This window comes from Chrysemys picta, chromosome 2 (genome assembly GCF_011386835.1).
Source record: "Chrysemys picta bellii isolate R12L10 chromosome 2, ASM1138683v2, whole genome shotgun sequence".
Lineage (NCBI taxonomy): Eukaryota > Metazoa > Chordata > Testudines > Emydidae > Chrysemys > Chrysemys picta.
This window is the reverse complement of record NC_088792.1, coordinates 148033344-148055575: the sequence shown is the minus strand read 5'-3', so window position 1 is coordinate 148055575 and position 22232 is coordinate 148033344. Positions and strand designations below refer to the sequence as shown.

The 22232-nt window shown below is 55.1% G+C and overlaps 1 protein-coding gene across 14 annotated transcripts in view; it reads left to right on the top strand.

Annotated features, from left to right (window-relative positions):
- The first annotated feature begins 385 nt into the window (after positions 1-385).
- Positions 386-22232, top strand: part of PAX8 (paired box 8) — a 45655-nt gene continuing 23808 nt past the window's right edge. For all 14 annotated transcript variants that reach the window (XM_065584293.1, XM_042859342.2, XM_042859339.2 and 11 more), the window contains exons 1-2: positions 386-533; positions 834-1014. In XM_065584293.1, coding sequence (XP_065440365.1) covers positions 990-1014 — 25 coding nt within the window. In that variant the 5' untranslated portion in view covers positions 386-533; positions 834-989. The remainder of the gene's footprint in view (positions 534-833; positions 1015-22232) is intronic.

Here is a 22232-nt window from a genome sequence, read left to right as displayed (position 1 = left end):
GCCGCTTGCACCCTCCTGTGGGCTCTACTCGGGCCCCACCTGCAGGGACTGGCACCTGGCGCTGCGTGGACGTGATTCTGGGCTCGGAACCTTTGCCGGGTCAGGAGCCTGCAAGGGGAACAGGTCCGTGGGCTTGAGGGAAGGATGTGCTGGCTCCAGATCTGCCCAGACCCGTGGCCCTAAGCCCTGGCCCAGGCGAGGGGGGGACAGTGTGAGGGGCTCCCCCCCCCGTCCTCCCTAGTCTACAAACCCCGGCTCCTGTGTCTTTCTTTTTAACTCTTCAAGCCACTCAGCCATGACCCCCCTCCCCCTCCAAAACCCCAGCCAGCCAATCCCGCGCCTCTCCGCTCTGCCGGGCCGCTCTCGGGGGGACCCCGTGGGATAAAACCGGCTGGAAATGACTCTGATTGGAAAAAACTTCCCAAGCAATCAAAAGTCAAACGGAGATTTCTGGTGGTGCTGCCCCCGCCCCTCCCCCCGCCGAGCGGGTACTCGGAGACAGGCAGCTGGAGGCGGGTGCTGCAGCCGAACAGGTAACAGCAATACCCCCCCCCCCCCCATGAGTGCTCGGATCTCTGCTCCCCAGGGGCGGGGGGAGCCCTGATTTCGGGGGGGGGTTTGTAAAATCGCTCTTCCACGTGAAGGGGGCGACTCTTAGCGGAGGGGGCTTGGGCTGTGACCCCCCATCTCCCAGAACTGATTGGATTTTCACCCCTAAGCATCCCACAGCTGAGGCTGCCTCGGACTCCCGGGTCCCTCCTGGCTGCAGAAGGGGGCTGCCTGGGTTTCTTGGCCATTTCCAGCATCTCATTTTCCCCTTCTCCCCTTTCCAGGCCTGCAAGACATTTGTGTGGGGGGCTTGAGATCCAAAGGTGACCCCCCCCCTCCCCTGCAGCGCCCAGCGCCTGCTTGGGAAGAAGAGATCTGCCGCCAGGAGCAGCTGCCCGCCTTCCTTCTGAGGGGCGATCTCCCCCGCCCCCTAACCAGCCATGCCCCATAACACCATCCGATCAGGTAAGATCTGCCCAGCCTGGGCCTCCTCCGTCCTCCATCCGATCCCCGCGCTGGGCTGGATCGGAGCCTGCGCTGCGAACCCACTTGGCGATGGAAGACTTGGGGCTCGGGGTGTGTGAGAAATGCTGGCTCCAGGGGGGGGGGATTCCGCCCGAGATGAGCCCCTCCAGCAGTTCACCTCCGGTCTCCTGTGGATGGGCCATTTCTTCCCCTGCCCGAGAGCCGGGCCAGCCCGATACTGGGTGTGTCTGTGGGTCTCTCCCCACGGGCACGTTTGCTTTGCGGTGACACTCCCTGGTACCTTCTATGGCTGGTTGATCGCGGGCCCCTCGCTTTGGGAAATCTCCCAAAAGGGAGCGAGACCCCGGAACAGAAGGAAATCTCCCCTTCGGGCGGCCAGGCGGGAACGGGCATTTTCAGTTTCAAGTCAAATTGGAATAAAGTTTAAAGTCAAATTTGCCCCGTTCTGAGTGCTGAGTTTCCAGTCACTTCACCAAGGGTCCGGATTGAACCCAGCCTCCATCCCGAGCGACCCCCGTTAGCAGGACGGAGGCTGCTTTTGCGGGGCCTAGTACAGTTTATTTTAACGGGAGAGAATTGTGGGATTTTTTTCCCCAAAGAAGGAGAAAAAACTCTCCCAGATTTAAATACCCCGCAGTTAATCCCGGGGTAATTATGTAATTAAACCCTCCTCATTAAAATATAGAAATGATCCCAGCCGGGCGCCCCGAAAGCAGGGAAAACACGGGCGTAGATCCTGCGATGTGTGAGTTTCACTTGAGCACTTGAGCTGCAGGAAGCGGCCCGGGATGAATATTGACCGGGCAGTTGGCGGGGCGAATACATGGGGGGTTGGGGCAGCGGGGATCCGAGTGTGCCGGGAAATCACCGCTCCCTCGCCCGGTGTGGGAATAAACACGAGCCGCCCGCGGGAAGCAGGGGGCTCTGGGCAGGGGCTGGCACGGATGGAGAAAAGCCCTTGACAAACAAAACCAAACCCCGCGCGGGCTGCTAAAAGCCACGCCGGGCTCTGGTGACCGGGCCGGGGACAAGGCAGGTGGGCGGACAGGGGGACCTGAGTTGGGGAAGCGGGGAGTTTGCAGAACTTTTCCTTCGCTTCGGCCGGCTCCGCTTCGGGTCCTGCTGGCCCACGGAGGAGACTGTGGGAACGGGATGGAAGCCGGCTGCACATTATTATTGCTGGTGAGACGTGGCTGCTTTGGGGACACGCGGCGGGGCCAGGGGGTTTCGGCTTGACACCTTTTCCGGGGCGGGGGAGGGGATCCAAGTGGCTATTTGCCCCACAAGCTCCTGTGTCTGTCCGAAGCTACTAACCCGGGGTGTGTGCGGGGCAGGCAGGGAGACAAACGGGGATTTACAGAGAGCGCTTCGCGTCTATTGATCCCGGAGACACAATCGATAGTTCACATTAATTCCGGGCGAAGATAAAGTCCAGCCCCGTAAAGGACGCGTGAGATGTAATAACGCGGGGTCGGAGCAGGGCACTGAGGTATCGATGTATCTCTCTATTCAGGTTGTTGTGTAACACACCCCAGTGTCCCTCCGGTTCTTGTGTAAACCCAGCGGGTCCAGGTAACTGGTGAGAATGTCAGTGGCTGAGCTGCCGGCCCCGAGCAGTGTGTTTCCATGGAGCGGGGGCTCGTTGATCCGGATCGGGGCATGTTTTAGTTGTGTGGTTTCAGTAGCGAAGGGACTCGGATCTGCGCTGCCCCTTGGCACATCAGACCTGAGCCCGGCTTTGTGCTGATCGCGGGTCGGGTCCCGCTTTTTCTGCCAGCAGCCCCTGGCTGGGGATGGGGGGGGGGGGAGTCCAGGTTATTTTCTTTGCGTTAAAAATAAATGCACCGAACGTGTTTCTTCCCCCTGCACATCAAATCCCACATTTCTCTTCGCGATCTCGCGTCCCTTTTCCTTCGCCTGCCCTCCCGCCGGCCCTGTGTAAACCGGTACATACTGGGGGCTGCAGTGTGGAGCCTGAATTCGGACTCACCGGGCCGAATTGAGTTTAAACAAATCAGACTGATCCAGGGACTTTACCATGTAACAAAGAAAATCGGAGAGGAAATAAATCTATTTCTCCCACGCGAAATCGGTCGGTAAACTCCAAGTAGTCGATTGGGGGAGGAATAGCCCGGTGGTTTGAGCATTGGTCTGCTAAACCGAGAGTTGTGAGTTCAATCTTTGCAGGGGCCATTTAGGGTTCTGGGGCAAAAATCTGTCTGGGGATCAGTCCTGCTTTGAGCAGGGGGTTGGACTAGATACCTCCTGAGGTCCCTTCCAACCCTGATATTCTAGGATTCGTTTCTACTTCTGCAGTTTCCTTGTTTAAGGAGAAACGAATCTCTCCACAGGTCACTACAATGCAATGTCCGCTGGCCTGGCTTGCGCCGGGGAGAAAAGCCAGACACGTTTTTAAAACAACGAAGCCCCTTAACGACCCAGCTGCGCTGTCCTCTGCCACCTCCAGGTCTGTTTCCATCCCCAGCATTATTCCAACCCAAGCGACAGCAAACACCGGGACCCTACAAAGCGCGGCCGGATTGTAGGAAGTGTCATTTTTTTTAAAAAGAAAAATTGATTCCAGGCGATTCTGCTCCCAGCGTCTCCGGCACAAACACACAAGTCAAGTTGTCTGTGGTTCCGGGGTTTTGGTCAGTGTATTTTCTCTCTCGCCAGCTCGGTCACTCCCCGGCTAGCGGATTTGGGGGGTAGTTTGATCGCCCCCGGCCCCGCTTCAGACATCGGACTATGCTCGGATCTGGAATTCCCCGAGCGGCTGGTCCTTCTTTTTCGGCTGACTCTGCTGGGACAGGGAAAAATGAAAATCCCAACTAAACAATGAACATTGTCACCAAAAGCCATTTTCAAAGGCACGAAGGGCCATTTTCCAGGCAGGTTCGTGTTTCATGCAGGGCCAAAAATAGGGCGCAAGAATATTAAAAAGGAAAGGAAAAGAAATCTAAACTACAATACACGGGGCTTCCCCCGGTCCCAGGATTAGTTCAGTGGGGAGGCACGGAGAATTTTGGGGTTGGTGTTAGACTGAAAAGACACCAGTGTAATCCGAGGCCCCCAGAGGCCCAATCCCCGGCTATCCAGAGACCTGTGTGTATGTGTGGGGAGGAGGGGGTTCTAAGACCCGGCCTTATATTTTTATTTTTATTTATTTTTAGACGGTTCTTGTCCGCTTCCGCCCCCACTCCCAGCCCCGCAAGAAAAAGTCCTCAATGAAAGTTAATTAGGAGATAATTTAGCTACCTCCTGAATTAGTTTCAAGATAAGTATCTTTTCAGGCTTTGCACTTTAATTGTCCCAGTGATGGATGGAGAGTAATTGTTTTTGACTGACACTTTTTTTGAAGTCACATTCAGGAATTTATTCTGTTTTCTTAGTTTACCCAGGGTTTTTCATTATCTTGTCATAAATCTACGGTTACATTCCGGGGGGAAAGGAGGGGGAAGGTTAATTAATTTTAAAGGGTCATCTTGCCACTCGTCCTTCTGATTTTATTTTTTTTTTAAATATGGCCTGGGACAATGGGGCAAAGAGGCTGCAAATGTATCCAAAGGAATGTGTGTGATTGCTGAGGGAAGGGGTTAAATATGAAAAGACATTCTGTGATCACAGGACGGAGCGCGGTGGATCCTTCATGTCTGGGCCCAGGGACAGCGACATCAGACAAACAAGTAAATACATAAAAGAAATGACCTGGGTGCTGCATAGCTGTGATTTCTTATCACTGGGTATTTCTCTATCTAGATACAAACATATGCACACCTGCCTAGATCGCAAGGTAGATGTGTATTAGTGTGTCTACATTAGAGCTCTGCTGTGTACGTTTTATGTCTAGAGGCCTACCAGTATCTATGCTATATAGACAGGTGTAAATGTGCTCGGATTCTCCTGTGTATCTGTGGGGGGTGTGTCTGTGTATTGCAAGCTGCATTGTGTTCTCCTGTGTTTGTAACTGTGTACATTTTATATGGAGCTGTGTAGCAAGCTGCAGTCTAGCAGTGGGTGTGTACCGCACACAAGGGCCTACAAGGGCCTACATCTGAGCAAGAATAAGGAAGGACACCCAGATAGATCATGTAGCCACAAACCATAGATTGCAGAACGCTCACCCAGCTCTGTGACATGGGCATAGCCAGGAGGTAGCTGCTCACTCTCGTATCTCCATCCCGGGTCTCAATCGCACACATGTGAACCACGCCGCACGACTCGCATGTGAATCCCGTCCCAAGCAACTCCAGGCCTTGTCTGCAGGAGGAGCGTAGCCAGCAGAGCTGTACCGACCTGGCTATGGCAGCCAATCCTGTCCTGGGGCTGGGACAGATCCTCAAGGCAAACAAGCGCGACCAGTATCACCAGCTGAGGCTGTTGCCGGTACAGCTCTGAGGCAGGGGTGCTGGAACTCGGGGTGCAGGGTTTAGTTTGATTCAGTGGCTCTCAGCCCCCACACTGTACAAATTGTTCCAATGCCCCTGTGGGCACCCCTCCCCCCATCCCCAGAGCCAGGCTGGCAAAACTTGGAACCTGTAGATGCCATTTGTAAAGTGGCTCGGGCGCCGGGAGCCCGGATCCGTGAGGCAGGGGCGTCTGGCGAGTGATCTCAGGGCCGGAGTCCAAGTGGGTTTCATGTCCCAAGTCGCTTTGAGGCTCTTTGGAACGTTTTGCTCTGTCCGGAAGCAGGAGCAGTTCAGCACAGGAGCTGAGAAGGCTGATGGGCTGGGGGGGGGGGGTAATTATAGCACTCGACGAGAGTAGTCCCAGTAACCCGGCCCTGCTCAGCTCCAGGAGGGGGCAGGCTAGCAGATGTCCCAATATTAGGGGCTTTGTCTTCTATATGCAACTATAACACCCCCACCCCCCCCGCAAAAAAAAAAGTGTCCTGATTTTTCACACTTGCTCTCTGGTCACCCTAGTGCATGCCCCAGGGACTGATCCTTCTCTCCCTTGTAATTTACATCAACCCAAGGAGCCCCCCTGCCTTTGAAGGAACTGGGGAGCAGGGACAAGAACCAGGCCCCTTAACCATGGGCCCGATCCTGTGGTGGCTGCAGTGAGCGCAGGTTTGGTTCTGGTGCCATGGGAGCAGGACTCAGCAGCCCGCCCCCGCCTTGCTGTAATTATTAATGGGTGCTGGTATGCAGGTGCAGGGGGAGCGTAAGCCCAGGCCCAGGGTTTAATCATTCACGGCCCAGAGCTGGGGGTCAGGTGTGGAGAAATGAGAGAGTTGTTTTTTAAACGGCATAAAAAGCTTTAAAAACCCAGTCTGAGCCCAGGGGAGCGGGGAGCCATGGGGCCCAACCAGGGAAGGTAAGAGCACCCCCACTGTGTTCCCCCAACCCATGTGTCACACATGAAACACTGCACCCCCAGCCACTCCCATGCACCACTGTGATCTCCACCCCCCACTGCACTCCCCATTGCACCCCCACCCTCACCAGTGCACCCCCACCCAGCCAACCCCATGTACCACTGCACCCCCCCACCCCAGCCACCCCCATGCATCCCTGTGCCCCCCACACCCTCACCACTCCATCCCCACCCAGCCACCCCATGCACCACTGTGACCCCCACCACTGTGCCCCCCCCCCACCCAGCCACCCCCATTGCACCCACCACCCAGCCACCTCCATGCACCACTCCCGCCCCGGCACCCCACCACTTCCCCACTGCAGGCCCCCAGCTGCCCACCCCACGCACCATGCATGCACCACTGTGTCAACAGGCCAACACATCCACACACACACACACTCACTCCAGGATACTGACATGCATCATCACACCAGTGTACAGGATACACTTGTCAACACACCAACAGTCACGGATCCCCACACCAAAGAATGCAATCGTATAGACACATACATAGACTGGAACAGACAGACACACAACCATAGACACACACCGCCAACCTACACCCACCATCCAGACAGACAGACATGTACAAACCGACACAGCATCCACAACCCACTATGTGCACAGCCAACATACAGACAGCTGCAGCATCCACAGACCCCCATAATTCTGTATGAACACCTTCCCATCCCCAGTGTGTCTATACAAACACACACAGTCAAATATACAGATATGCACCAACTCACAACATACACACAGTCTAACATACACAAACACAGCCAACATACATGAACACACCCAAATGTATAGATGTCCCTATACTCCCCACCCCTCTGGGGAGAGAGAACGGACACACAGCATGGTAATAAATAGGTTTCAGAGCCGAAAATATATTTGAAAAATGCTGCACGTATTTTTGCCAGCTGGAACAATGTGAGGGGGCGAGACGCCCAGCTGGTGCAAACTTGCGCACCGCTGGCTCCAGCAGATGCCCAGTGACTGACACCAGCTGAGGATCCGGCCCTGGTCTCTGGAACGTCGCTGTAACATGTTTTCTCTGAGACAAGGCAGGAATCGGAACGAATCAAGGGAGAAATACATCTGCGTAAATCACCTTGTGGTGCAGCCGGTATCGTACAAAACAGACAGACAGGGCTTTTCGTTACTGGTGCATCACCTCACCAGGCAGTGATGGAGCAATTGGGTGGCTGTAATGTATTGTCACTTATTATCTGGCTGTAATAATAGCGCTGAATATGGGGCAGATTTTCAGAGAGGAGCACAGGCCTGGGGGAAACCAAAGGGCTCTGTGCATCTCACCCCACCCTTGTGCTTTTTGAAAATCACCCCCCTATTTCATTGAAATCCCGGGTGCAGTCAGGGAGAGTTGCTGATTTACACCAAGTAAAGATCTGGCCCTCTAATCACAACGCCACACAAATCCCCCCCTCCTCCTCCCCGCCACGTTCAAAGGGAAGAGGGGAATGGAGATACCTGGGCCACCCCTGAAACACCCACCCCTGGGTGATCTGCAGCCTCTGGAGCCAGCGCCCTGTAGGGAGCGGCTGGGCTAGGCTGGGGCAGCCTTCTGCCAGAAGGGGGTGCCCCTGGGATGCTGTGAGGTGATCTCCATCTGAAAGCAGAGTAGAGGAGTGAACCCTGCAGCCCTTACTCCCCCGAGTAAGGATCGGGCAAGGAGCTGAGGAGTTGGTGTGATTCAGCAAGACTCCACTCATTGCAGCAAGGGCCCGATCCTGCCCAGGGTGATCCTACTGGCATCAGGGGATGGAGCAGAGTCCCTCCCATGCACAAGTGTCAGAAGGCTCGGCCCTGGGGCTGGGGCTTCCCTGTGGTGGGGACCACGTGTACGCAGGCTCTGGCACAGACCCGCAACATCATTAGGCCTCAAACTAGGACGTGGCCCAAGGTGATGCTGAGATGACACGTGGCCCATGCAGCGACACGCTGCCACGTGCTGTCCCGGGACGGGATCACGCTGCACCATGGGGCCATAATTATGTGGCACGGAAACCCCCGGGACCAAGAGCAACTGACCAAGGAACCACCTCACATAGGTGCTTGGCGAGGCTAGGGGCAGCTCTGGATCCACGCAGTGAAATGGAGCCAAGCGGGGTCGTGCGCCGGGGCGATGTCTAGGGCTGGGGTTCTCAGTCTGGGCTCTGCGGACCCCTGAGGGCTTAGGCTGAAAACTCACTGAACAGACTCTAACGACAGCTGCAGACCAGAGATTTCCAAAGGGGTCTGCGCCTCCCTTCAGAATTTGTTAGGGGTCCGCAAATGAAAAAAGGTCGTGAACCACTGCTCTAGGGGCGGCCTAGGGAGCCCATGGCCAGGGGGCATTGGGCGATGTACCACAGGGCTCTCGGGGGTTGTTCCTGGGTCCCTTTGGCTGGTGTTAAATGTTCTCTGGGAAGGGAAAAGCCAGGCTCCTTCACGGCTGCTGGGCCCGAGAGCTGAGCTCATCAGCGTTAATGGTCCCCGGAGACCCGCTGGGGCCGATGCGCGCCGGCCGAGCGTCGAACGGGGCTGTGCAGCGCAACGCTCATCGCTCCAGGCTGTGGAGTCGCAGGCCAGATTCTGCCTCTAGGGACAGCACTGATTTCTATGGGGCTTCGCCTGATTTGCACCAGGGCATTGCCAGGGCTTTGCCTGGGGTCGCGGGGCAGCTGCTGTCTCGGGTAGGGGCGACAGGGTTTGTTCAAAACAGCCCAGATCTCTGCTGGGACCCAATGGAAACTCCCCCCACCCTGCCCATCCCCCATTGTACAGGTGGGGGAAACTGAGACACAGGGCGGGGCCTGACCCAGCTGGTCTGTGACAGAGCTGGGAGTGGGATACAAGTTTTGGCCTTGATCCTGCTCTCCTTATTCAGCCAAGTCCAACTGGAGTTTCCAGATCGGATTCTTAGGGGCAAAGCTCCCTGCTCCCCCAGCTGGAGCTGTGCCCCCCAGGCCTCTGCTCCCTGCCCAGGGGAGCTCCACTCTGAGGGCCAGGTGTACGGCTGGAGGAAGGCGAAGGAGCTCCCTGTCAGGCACTGGAGCTGGGTCTGGGGCGAGTGGGGCAGCTTGGCCAGTGCTGGAGGTTGTCGCTGGGAATGGTGGAGGCTGGTGGATGCCGGGGCTGGGGTCAGTATTTGGGGTGGTGGGGCTGAGCGTGAGGTTGGGGTGGCCGCTGGCTGCTGACGGGGGGAGCCAGGCATCGCAGCGGGGTCTGGGAAGTTCAGCTATAGGGCTGGAGGAAAGGTTCAGCTTTTCATGTTAAAGGCATTTGAATCGCGCATGACGTCTTGCCTTCCCACTGGGAAGGGGGCCACATGCCTCTCTCCATCCGCCCCAGAGTGGACCCCCCAGCTGCTCCCTGTAGTATGGAGGCCTCTCTAGCAGGGATAGGCCCTGCCGGGTGACCTTGGGCAAGCCCCAGTCCCTCTCCCATGCCTCAGTTTCCCCTCCCAGCCCTCGTCAGTTCAGACTGTGAGCTCTTTGAAGTAGCCTCTCACTGTGTGTCTGGGCGGCACCTGGCCCAGTGGGAACCTCAGTGGAGGTCCATGCCCCCTGCTAAGGCCACGTCCCCCTGGCCACGCCAGCCTGCTGTGGCCTGCCCCCAACGCCGCCACGCAGAGGTTCTGTGCCACTCTTGTCACAGCTGGCTCCTGGCTAGCAGCACATCCTTACCTCTGGCAGCTGCTGGCTCTGACCCAGCTCCGCTCTGGGCCCGGATGGCTTGGCTGCTCTGACGTTTGGACAGCACTAGACCTTACCAACGGCTGCACCAGCCATGCTACTGCATCAGCCAGAACAGCATTCGCTGAGGCAACAGTGGAAGCAGGGCTGGAGGTCCATGTATCACCTCCGCAGTGCCTGATCCACAGCCCACTGAGCTGTGGATGGACTTGCAGTCCATGGGCTTGGATCAGGTCCTGCAGGGCAGAAAGCAAGAGCCCTGAATTGTCCCCTGTAGCTTGACCTCTGCCCCTCCTTCCCCCCAGGGCTATCCCTGACCCCGACTGGCCCCCAACATAGACTGCGAATGAACCCACCCGCCAGCAACCTCCACGCCCCGTTTGAATGGGGTCACTTAGTGTCATGGAAGCAAAGTGCCGTGGAGGGTTTGGTTGGAGCAAAGCTGGGACAGAGCTCTTGGCGTCTCAGAGGCTGATGTGACGAGATAGCCGGACCCATCTGACAGACTGCACTCTACAGCCAAGATGGCTGACGGCCTGGAAGGATGTCCGGGAATCCCCGAGCCCTGTCCTCTGAAAATCAGCCTTTTGCAGTGTCTGTTGTCTGAGCTGGAGGGCTGAGGGGGAGGGGTGTTCTCTTTCTGTGTGTCCCTGCAGCAGACTTTTCAATAAATATTTTTGTTCTGTATTTGGAAAAGAGCCGGATGAAGTATTCATATCATAAGATGATGAAATACTCTCCTCTCCAACAGTGGCTCAGGAGGATGTCAAACAGCAACTACTAAAGTCAAACCTCTTTAAATCAGCAGGAGCAGAGGACTTGCACCCAAGAGTTTCAAAAGAGCTGGCCAAGGCACCTCCTGGCCAATTGGTGCTGATTTTTGTTGCTAAGTCATGGAGCACTGGGGAAGTTCCAGAAGGCTGGAAGAAAGCTTATGTTGTGCCAATATTTAAAAAGGGGACAACCTAGGGAGTTACAGGCCTGTCAGCCAGACATCAGCAAAATAGCGTTGTGGCCAATCTGGTACTCCTTTAATAAAGATTAAAGGAAGGTAATGTAATTAATGCCAATCAATGTGGGTTTATGGAAAACAGATCCTGTCAAATTCACTTTGTATATTTTAAAAATGAAAATACAAGGTCGAATGGTAAAGTGAATAGTGGTGTTGTAATATACTTATACTCCTCTAAGACATGTGACCTTGTGCTGACATTTTGATCAAGAATCTAGAACAATATAAAATCAAGGGCGCTCAGATTAAACGGCTTGATAAGTGGCTGACTGATACATGTTCAGACCAAACTGTAAAAGGGAAGAAGGAGGATCCGGGGAACTACAGACCGCTCAGCCTCACCTCAGTCCCTGGAAAAATCATGGAGCAGGTCCTCAAGGAATCAATTATGAAGCACTTAGAGGAGAGGAAAGTGATCAGGAACAGTCAGTATGGATTCACCAAGGGCAAGTCATGCCTGACCAACCTGATTGCCTTCTATGATGAGACAACTGGGTCTGTGGATGAGGGGAAAGCAGTGGACGTTATATATCTTGACTTTAGCAAAGCTTTTGATACGGTCTCCCACAGTATTCTTGCCAGCAAGATAAAGAAGTATGGGCTGGAGGGATGGACTATAAGGTGGATAGAAAGCTGGCTAGATTGTCGGGTTCAATGGGTAGTGATCAAGGGCTCCATGTCTAGTTGGCAGCCGGTAGCAAGCGGAGTGCCCCAAGGGTTGGTCCTGGGGCCGTTTTTGTTAAACATCTTCATTAATGATCTGGATGATGGGATGGATTGCACCCTCAGCAAGCACGCAGATGACACTAAGCTGAGGGGGAGATAGAAACATTGGAGGGTAGGGATAGGGTCCAGAGTGACCTAGACAAATTGGAGGATTGGGCCAAAAGAAATCTGATGAGGTTCAACAAGGACAAGTGCAGAGTTCTGCACTTAGCATGGAAGAATCCCTTGCACCACTACTGGTTGGGGACCGACTGGCTAAGCAGTAGTTCTGCAGAAAAGAACCTGGGGATTACAGTGGATGAGAAGCTGGATATGAGTCAGCAGTGTGCCCTTGTTGCCAAGAAGGCTAGTGGCACATTGGGGTGCATTAGTAGGAGCATTGCCAGCAGATCGAGGATGTGGACAAATTGGAGAGAGTCCAGCAGAGGCCAGCAGATCAAGGATGTGGACAAATTGGAGAGAGTCCAGCAGAGGGCAACGAAAATGATCAGGGGGCTGGGGCACATGACTTATGAGGAGAGGCTGAGGGAACTGGGTTTATTTAGTCTGCAGAAGAGAAGAGTGAGGGGGAATTTGATAGCAGCCTTCAACTACCTGAAGGGGGGTTCCAAAGAGGATGGAGCTCAGCTGTTCTCAGTGGTGGCAGATGACAGAACAAGGAGCAATGGTCTCAAGTTGCAGTGGGGGAGGTCTTGGTTGGATATTAGGAAAAGTTATTTCACTAGGAGGGTGGTGAAGCACTGGAATGGGTTACCTAGGGAGATGGTGGGATCTCCATCCTTAGAGGTTTTTAAGGCCCGGCTTGGCAAAGCCCTGGCTGGGATGATTTAGTTGGGGTGGGTCCAGTTTTGAGCAGGCGATTGGACTAGATGACCTTCTGAGGTCTCTTCCAACCCTAATCTTCTATGATTCTATTATGATGATGGCTGGACAGATGGGTAGATAGCCCTGATGGTGTGATCACCAGGGGGAGCAATGAGGGTCCCCGTTGCTGGTCCCGGCCTTGTGGGGTGCAGCACCCCCTTCCAGTGAGTGAGGGGAGCTGGCACCTCACAGGATCAGGCCCTAACAGAGCCCCCTTTGGGGACAGATTCTGAAAGGACTTTTTGCCTTATGCCCACAGTGCTGTGGAGTGCCCCCTGCTTTGGGGCCACCCCGTATGGCCTGTGGCGGGACTGGGGGGTCTCTGGGCCAGCCCAGGAGTTGGGTGGGGAACCATTGGAAGGTGTGGGCTCAGCTAAAATATAGTGCAGTGCAGTGCAGCAGCCAGCCGGGCAGTGCGCCCCAGCCCTGCGCCCCGCACAGAGCCGCCAGCCAGCCAGGCAGTGAACCCCAGCCCTGCGCCCCGCACAGAGCCACCAGCTAGCCGGGCAGTGCACCCCAGCCCTGCGCCCTGCACAGAGCCACCAGCTAGCCGGGCAGTGCGCCCCAGCCCTGCGCCCTGCACAGATCAACCAGCCAGCCGGGCAGTGCACCCCAGCCCTACGCCATTGCGTGGTGCCCTCCTCTCCATGCACACCCACTGCCTGGCTGCCAGCTGCCCCCCTCTTTCTCTTCCCCGCCCAGCTCTGCATCTCGCCTCCCCTGCATAATCGTTCTTGCCCGCATGAGTGCTCCAGCTCCGCAGCCTGGCGCCCCTCTGAGGCATTCTCCCCTCGCCTGTTATTCTTGTATTAGCGCCGAGCCCATTACAGCTAATTTGCTCGCCCTAATCTCCATTTATTTCTCCCTCGTTGATATTAGATTTTGCTTCTCTATTGCTCCGGCCTGATTTCCTCTTTGTCTCTCTAATGCCCCCCCCAGTTTCTCTATTAATCTGGTTTCCTCTTGCCATTCGCCCACCCCCACCCATCCCAAACTGAGTCCCCTTTAAATTAACTCCTGGCTGCCCTGGGGCTGGTGGGGTGGGAAAACAGTCTGGCTTCGCAGAGGAACAGGCCCCTGCTCAGAGCCCCCCATGTGTTGGCTCTCACGCCACACGGGACCCCCAGAAACAGGCCACATCCTCCCAGGTGCCCCCACGAGTGCTGAGATCCCAGCTCCCCCACCCACCAGGGGCCTACCCTACAGCCTGACCCCCCCCAACACCATGGGGAGCCCTCCCTGACCCAGCCAGGCTCATCCTGCACAAGCCCAGCAGCCTCTGGGGGTTTACCCCCCCTCTCTTTGGGGTGTTTTGTAAAGCCTCAGCTCCTGGAGCCAGGGGAGTCTCTGCTCCAGCAGAAGGCCCCAGCCCCCCCCCCCCCAAAAGCAAAGACAAAAGGACCCCACCTTTGGCATTGCAAAAACCCTTGTGGTTTTTCATTTTGGGGAGCCTGGTTCATGGGTTTGACCACTAGGGGCAGGCCAGATGGAAAAAACTCTGCTCTGGAGAGTTAATGGCACTTCTCTGTACCACCCCTTCCATCGCTGGTACTCCAGCTCCCATTCCCCACCCCTGTGTCCCCCATTCCCTGTATTCCACCCCCTGCTCCCCACCCCTGGACACCTTCCCAGAACCCCCCAGGCTCTCCCAATTCCACTTCCTCTCCCCAACCCCCTTCCCCACCTCCCTTCCCAAGCACTGTACCCCGACCTCCCCAGCCCCTGTATGTCACCCCCTTTCACATCCCTCACTGAACACCTCTAAGCGTTACTGGTGCCTCCAGCTCCCTACTCCCACCCAGCTGACCTTATGTTCCTGGGAGCGGGGCTGGGAGTGGTACATCGAGTCAGAGATTGTTAGGCCAGACAGAGCTATGGAACCAGCCAGTCCAACTGCCCGATCCCCGAATTGATCCCTCTTTGAACTGGCGCAGAGCTGTTAGCAAAGGGGTGTGCTGAAGAACACGCCCAGGCCCTTGGGAAGTCGTTCCAATGGCTAGTGACCCTCACTGGTCACAATTTGCACTTTATTTCTAGTCTCAGTGTGTCGAGCTTTGACCTGCAGCCAGCGGATCGTGTCAGGCCTTAGACTGAAGACCCCTCTGGTACCAATTTCTGTAGATGCTGACAGATTGGGATCCAGGTCCCCCTTGACAGTCTCTTTGAGAAGCTCAATAGATGGAGCTCCTGGGGTTGATGGCAGGTTGTCCAGGCTTTTAACCATTCTTCTGGCTCTGCTGAAAACTCTCCCCCATTATTAACATCCTGCTTAAATTGTGGGCACCAGAACTGGGCACCGGATCCCAGCAGCGGTCGCACCAGTGCCAAACCCAGAGGTGAAATTACCGCTCTGCTCCTACTTGAGATTCCCTTGTTTACCCATCCCATGGTCACATCAGTCCTTTTGGCCTCAGCATCGCCCAGGGAGCTTGTGTTCAGCAGATTCTCCACCATGACACCCAGATTTGTTTCAGAGTCCCTGCTTCCAGGATAGAGCCCCCCAGCCTGTCAGTATGACCCGCAATCTTTGTTCCTGGATGTACCACCTGGCATTTAGTTGTAGTGTTTGCTTGTGTCCAGCTTACCAGCACCCCAGCTCGCTCTGTATCAGTGACCCCTCCTCGTCAGTATCTCCCACTCCCCCAAGCTTGGCGTCATCTGCAAACTTTCTGAGTGAGCGTTTTATGTTGTCTTCTACGTCAACGGCAAACAAATTATGTGGAGAGCCATCAACCTATCCCCGTGGGACCCCCCTCAAAACATAACTGTTCATTGATGATTTCCTCCCCTCCCCCCGCCGGCCCCATCACACTGGGCATGGCTCTTGTCTTTTGGGTTCCAGGGAGACTTAGATTTTCCCTGCTCAACATGGCAGCTGCTCAGGAAATGATTCCCCCCCCCATGAAAAATTTCACTGAAAAACCTTTTCTTTGACTTTTCCTGGTTTTTTTGGGCAGGGTCATTTGATTTTTTTCTTCAAATCCCCTGTTTGTTGTTGTTTAAACCAAACCATCTGCATTTAAACCATTTCGTTCAATCCCCAAAAACACTGGCCTTTGGTTGACTTTTGGGGTTTGCTGAATGAACAATGAATTTTTTTGCCCCAAATGGGATTATTTGGGCAGATCACCCTTTTCCCGGGTCAGAAGGCCATTTTCAGATGTGTGTGTTGTGTGTGTGGGGAATGTAGGCAGAACAGTTGTGACCAGCTCTAAAGCAGCACCCGCAGCTTTTCCAATGCTCCATGCCCAAGGTGCTGAGGTCATTGGAACAACCAGCCACTGGCTACTTGGGGCTGAGTTCTTGTGTCCCTACCACATGGATCCCCCCCCACCCCGTGTGTGTATGCATCACAGAAATCTGTCTACCAATGCTGCACCGTGGCCGGGCTTCCCGCAGGAGTCTGACAAAATCCTTGCAATGATCTTCAAACCTTACGCTGGTGCTTATGCAGCGACTCAGGCCTCAGTCCGGCGATGCCTATGGGAGGAGAGGAACATAAGAATGTAAGAGCAGCCAGACCAAACGTCCATCTAGCCCAGTGTTCTGTCTGCAAACAGTGACCAGGGCCAGGTGCCCCAAGGGAATGAACAGAACAGGGAATCATCAAATGATCACCTGTAGCCCATTCCCAGCTTCTGGTAAACCAGGACAATGGAGCGTACTTCCAGTTTTAAACCGTATAAAGGAAAAACCCAGAAATTTGGTGGAACAAGAACAGAAAATAAATAACATCTAGTGCCATCGAATGCTAGGTTAGGAAAATAAACTGTAAATTTACTCTGCGTGGCTCGAAAGCTGGACTCACTCCCCGCCAGGAGTTGGGCCAATAAAAGATCTTTCTCCACCCACCTTGTCTCATCGCAGTACAAGACGTTTGTCAGCACCGCAACCCGTTGCCCCAAGAGGGAATCCACCCTCTCCCTGGCTGCGAAGTCCGGCTTCGCCTCACCTCTCTCTGGCGTGCGTCGCTCCTTTGCTTCCACACCCCTTTCCAACAGCTCCTCCTCCGGATGGCCACGCCGGGTCCCCAGTCGTCCGAACTGTACCCCTCTGTCAGGGTCCCAGTGGTCAACCTCACCCGTCGTACGCTCTGTACTCCTCACCACCTGGCTCCTTGCGGGCAGCTTCCTCTCCCAGGGCCACATTCTATGCTGCCGCATCACAGCTGCCCGCCCTAGCCTTACCCTCTCGGTTGAAAGTGCAACTGGTGCTGGGGCCAGGGTTACTACACTTCTCTGCCTAGACATGCAAACCTGCGCTGCACCCAATAGCTGCCCGTACATTGGCCTGTAACGACGCCAAGCCAAATATGGGCCTTCCCGTCCACTGCCTGGGCGTCAGATGATAATTACGCCCATTTGCCTTTAACATATTAAACTGGCCAAGGCAAGCCTGACAGTCCTGGAGAGAAGGGAGTGGGCACATGGTGGGAGCAGGCAGGGAGCACTGCTGGCAACTATCGGAGTGTATAGGGGCTGTGAGGGACAACGGCTGGGGGGCCAGGTGTGTGCGTGTAGGGCTGGGTGTCTGTGTTGGGGGATGCAGAGATACGAGTGTGTTGCTCCCTGCTGTGAATGTAGGGGTGGGCACGCATGTAGATTCGGGTGCATACATGCAGGTCTGTGTGCCTGCACATAGATCTGTGTGCATGTAGATCTGTGTATGCATGCAGGCCTGCATGCATGTAGAGCTGTGTGCATGTGTGTCAGTCAGTTCATGTGTGTTGCTCTGTGTGCAGATCCGTGTGCATGTGTGTAGATCCTGGCATGTGCATGTAGGTCTGGGGGTCACTCACTCAGGGAGAATGCTGCCACATTGTACACAAACAGTCACAGCCCAGGGTCAGAGCACGGAGCTGGGAACCAGGAATTGCTGAGCTCCTCCCAGCTCTACCCTTGATTTGCTGCATGAAGTTGCACAAGTCCCGCCCCCTCTCTGTGCCTCAGTTTCCCCATTTGCAAAATGGCAATCGTCAGACTTATCATCCTGGCTAGGTACTCACATTTTCCTCTCCAAACCAGAGTGGTATCTGGGCACCTCAAAGCTCTTAAGGAATTTACCCCACAACAACCCTGCAGGTTTCAGATGGAGAAACTGAGGTCCAGGGATAGGAAGGGACTTGCCTCAGGTTGCCCAGTGAGTCAGCGGCAGAGCTGGTATTTGTACCCAGGGCTCCTGGCTGTTAGTCCCATGCATTAACCACAGCCCCACCCTTCGCCTAGTGCACGAGGCCGACCCAGAGCATAAAGTTCTTTCCAAATGAACAGCCTGATTCTGATTTATCTCACGTTCCTGCGAACCCAGGGTAGCCCCGGTGACTTCACTGGTGTAAAACTGACCTAGAGGAGATTTGAGTCTGCACAGACACATGCTGCCGAAGGAGCATGGACTGCAGAATTGTTCCACTCCGCTCCATATGGGCGTGTAATGTATTTGGCATGGAAACGAGCAACTGACGCTTTCCTTGCTAGGCTCCGTGTCACTGTTAACTGCATGTGAGGTTGGCTACAGCCCAGTCTGGCCTGGGGGCAGCCTGGTCCAAGCTGTGATGGCTTCCCTATCACGCAGGGCGTCACACGTGCCAGCTCCTCCACCTCCCTCCCGCTCCAAGCAGCTGGCCAATCGCTGGCACCAGATGGCAGGAACAAAGAGAGGCCCAAGCCCAAAGACCCGCAGACGTTACGTCCTCATGACAGAGCCACCTCCTCTGGAGCTAGCCTAGCTCAGGTGACAGAGACAGAGCAGGCTGTGTGGGCAGCGGGGGATGGGAGTTAAAAGCACCACCATGCTCCAGGGACGGGGTTCTGTGTGTGGACAGGCAGGGCCAAAGCCACAGCGGCAGCTCAGTTAATGCTGCGGTGAGCCCAAGCTGCCAGGCAGCACCGAGGAGCCGGTATGTAGCTGAAGGGGCACTGCTGAGTACAAAGAACGTGAGGAAAACACAGGCAGCGAGCCTGGGCAGCCGTGTGCTTACGGACCTGCAGCGCTCAGCTGGGGGGTTCAAATCAACACCTTCCAACAGGCTCCCCCTGCATGGCGCCAAGCGGGAAACTGGCTGCAGAAGGATACAGGACAGGTGGGAAGAGGCTCCCTTGGAGGTTTTAAGGGTACGTCTACATAGCAAAAACAACCCCACGGCAGCGAGTCTCCGAGCCCAGGTCAACTGACTGGGCTCATGGGGCTCTCCCAGTGCAGCTAAAAACTGCAGTGGAGACATCTGGGCTCGGGCTGGTTCCTGGCTCTGAGACCCGGTGAGGTAGAGGCCCTCGGGCTCCAGGTTCCAGCCCAAGTGGGTGCATCTACACGGCTATTTTTAGCCCCTGGCTCCATGGGGGCAGATGAAGCTTCCTCTGGGGGAGGCTAGCTCCCTGTCCCACCTCTTCCGTCCGTGGCCCCGCCCACACACCACCCCTGCTCCGCCCCAGGCCCCGCCCCCTGCCCACTCTGCCCCCCTGCTACCGCTGGCCATGTCCCTCCTCTCCTCCACCCCCACTGCAGGGGGGTCTCGCAGGGGACGGGGTGGAGGAAAGGAGGGACAGGCTCACCAAGCAGCAGTGGGGGTCTCGGGGAAGGGGCAGAGCAGGGAGGGGAAGAGGCGGAGCCACCATGGCCCAGGTGTCCGGCAGCGGGGCTTAGCCTCCCCTGGCCTCTTATACCCACGGCCCATGCCTAGCACGATCCCCGCGATCCTCAGTAAGTTGTTCAGGCCCTGGACTTGCTGCCGCGGGGGTTTTGCTGCGTCAATGAACCCTGACTCGAGTGGGAAGCCAGGTTGCCGTGTTTTCACTGCCGTGTTAACCCAGGCTAGCTGACCCACGCTCAGAATGCAGCATCGCCAGCGCCCGGGAGAGCACAAGTGTCCTCTGGCCAAGGCATGTGGAAAGAAGAGGGCAGGGGACTGGCACCACCGTGGGATTGGAAGAGCCTGGCCTGGAGTTTGTGCTGACCAGATCCCCAGCTGGTGTGCAGGGCCGCAGCTCCGCTATCTCCACTGTACTTGCTGGAGCTTTCCCCGTCTACACCAGCGGTGGAGCTGGCCCATCGCGTGGACAGGATCGAACGTTAGCGGTGCTGATTGTCCTCCCACCTCCACTTGGTCACGTGGGGTAACCCTACGGACTGCCCTGGCGTCGCCATGGGAGAGCAAGGCCCACTGTCACTCCTGGCGGGATTAGCCGGTGGAACTGACGGCTACTGGTAATTGTTGAGGCCACGGACTAAGCAAGATTCGAAGAGAGACTGGACATGTCTACCAAGCAGATACAGAATTCTATGGATAACAAATCCGCGCCGGAGTTCTGATGAAGGAAGTGCTGGAACGCAGGGCAGTGGGAGGCCAGGAGGGAGCAGAGCGGGGAAAGGGAAATTAGGGGTGTGTGTGGGGAGTGGGAGGAAATTAGGGCAGTGGGGGAGCTAGAGGAGGGGGAGCAGGGGTGATTCCACACAGAGCCCATCCCATCTCTGCTTCCCTTCTGCTTGTGCTCCCCATAGGGGGCTCCAATGTTGGGGTGTCCTTGCTGCTTAGCTCCTGACATCTCCCGGCTCTGGCGCCCCAGGCCAGTCCGGGCTGCAGTGATTCAAACCACTGGGCGGAGAGCGGGGATCCTGCAAACCATCGATTTTAATCTGCTTTTCTGTTTGTTCTCATTGGCACTATAACCATTAAAACACAGGCTTTACCGTCACATGGAGCCTTGACACTAGGTTTGGCACTTGGCAGGGTCCCCACTAACTACATACATTTATTTACGCAATTATATCTTGTAATATGTTCTTATCAATTGTACATTTTTAGTCTGTTTGAAAATGGTGACTGATCTGTTGCTTATTTCCTAGATAATTAACTTTTTGTTCATGGTTTGTGTCAAGCAGCATTAGGATGGTAACTGGGAATTTAAATAAACACCCAAAACAGCATCTACAATTTATTTTTATTAAAGAAAACAACCTTAGATGTTTTGGATACATCACCTTCGCTTATCAAACCGTATTTCACAGTTCCAGCTAAATGATTTGTTAAAGGAACAGAGGGATTAACTGTAGTTAGTGAATTAATCAGATTATTTCAGGTCAGCCTGGGAAAAATTTCAAGTCTACCTAAGTGAAAGTGACTGGAGCATAAGTTCCTACTCGCTTAACGTGACAAAATGGGAATTTTCGATAATATTTTTATGCAGCCTTGGTGTGCCTCAGTTTCCCTTTGCATGTTGCATTGCTACCCAGTGGATACATAAGGGTTAACACTGGAGTAGCACAGGAGCAGGGTGGGGGTTGTCACTTTGCTGTCGGGGGCAATTAAAGAGATGCCTCAAGGACAGAACAACTCCGGACGTGGAAGGGAGCTGGAGAACAAGGGGTCAGACGGCTGGAAGAAGGGGCCTTTTGGAGGGGCGCAGGAGCCTGGACTGGGGGATCCAAGAGAGGGAGCCAGAGGTGGAGTCCATCACTGCTTGGCTGGCTCATCACGGCACTAGTTGGACCGGGACGGACTATGGCGGAACCCTGCCCCTCTGTGCTGACCGAAGGATGTCCAGATTCTGTAGCCAGGTGACTAATCAATGGTGACCTTGTTTGGTAAAGGCTGCCTGTGTCGCTGTGAATATTCCCTGAGAACATCGCGCCCTGAGGGGCTCAGTCAGCTTGGCTGGATTCACTGCAGGGGGTGTTGGAGCGGTGGAGGCCACGGGCCTGCCCTGGTGGAACTGTGCAGGTCCTTGGGCCTCAGTTCAGCGAAGGGGTCATTCCCAGAAGACTGGGGACAGGCTGGGCAGAAACTAGATGCTGGAACTCCGTGACGCTTGTCTCTTGAAATGAGACGACAGCCTCCTAAGTGGCTTACGGCTGTCCTTCAAACTAGGAGATCTCATCTTTCCCTCCTCACGACACATGCTCCGGCTTTTTCAACTCCCAGTCAACTTCTCAACCATGAATGAATTGGTCCGAATGAAGAACATGAAGAGGCGACTGCTGCAAAAACTGGGCTAGCACTTCACCACACTGGTTCCAGGTGCTTCACCAGTGACTTCCACCCGTTCAGTGGTGGGACTTTCCTTTAAAACACCAGCAGCCAATACGTGCTGCTTGCAGGGTTCACCTCCAGCCCGGAATTTTATGACGGTTGGCATGATTGATGGGTGATTCTTAGGCGCCGTGTCAGAGCAGCATCTTCTTCTGCACTTACTCATCTCCCCGGGTGCGTTGGTTGAGAATATCGGCAAGAGCATGAATCGGAGTAAGTGCTTGATCCAACCGCTTCTTTCCTGTCTGCAATTTACCTCTGTTGGTGGCTATTTCTTTCTTCAGCGTCTCTTGAAGTTCTTTCCATATTTCCACACCAGCAGCAATACAGCAGCATCCTGCTGCAGTTTGTCGGAGGCAGGTTTCAGGATATCCAGCATCTCTTCTCCATTTCTCTTGTTGTTGGTTGGCTACTTTGGCTGGGAGAGCTCCAGCTATTGTGTCACAATTTTCCTCACAAATGGCCATCAGAACGGGCCAGTTCTTAATAAACAGCTTCAAACAGTCAGCTG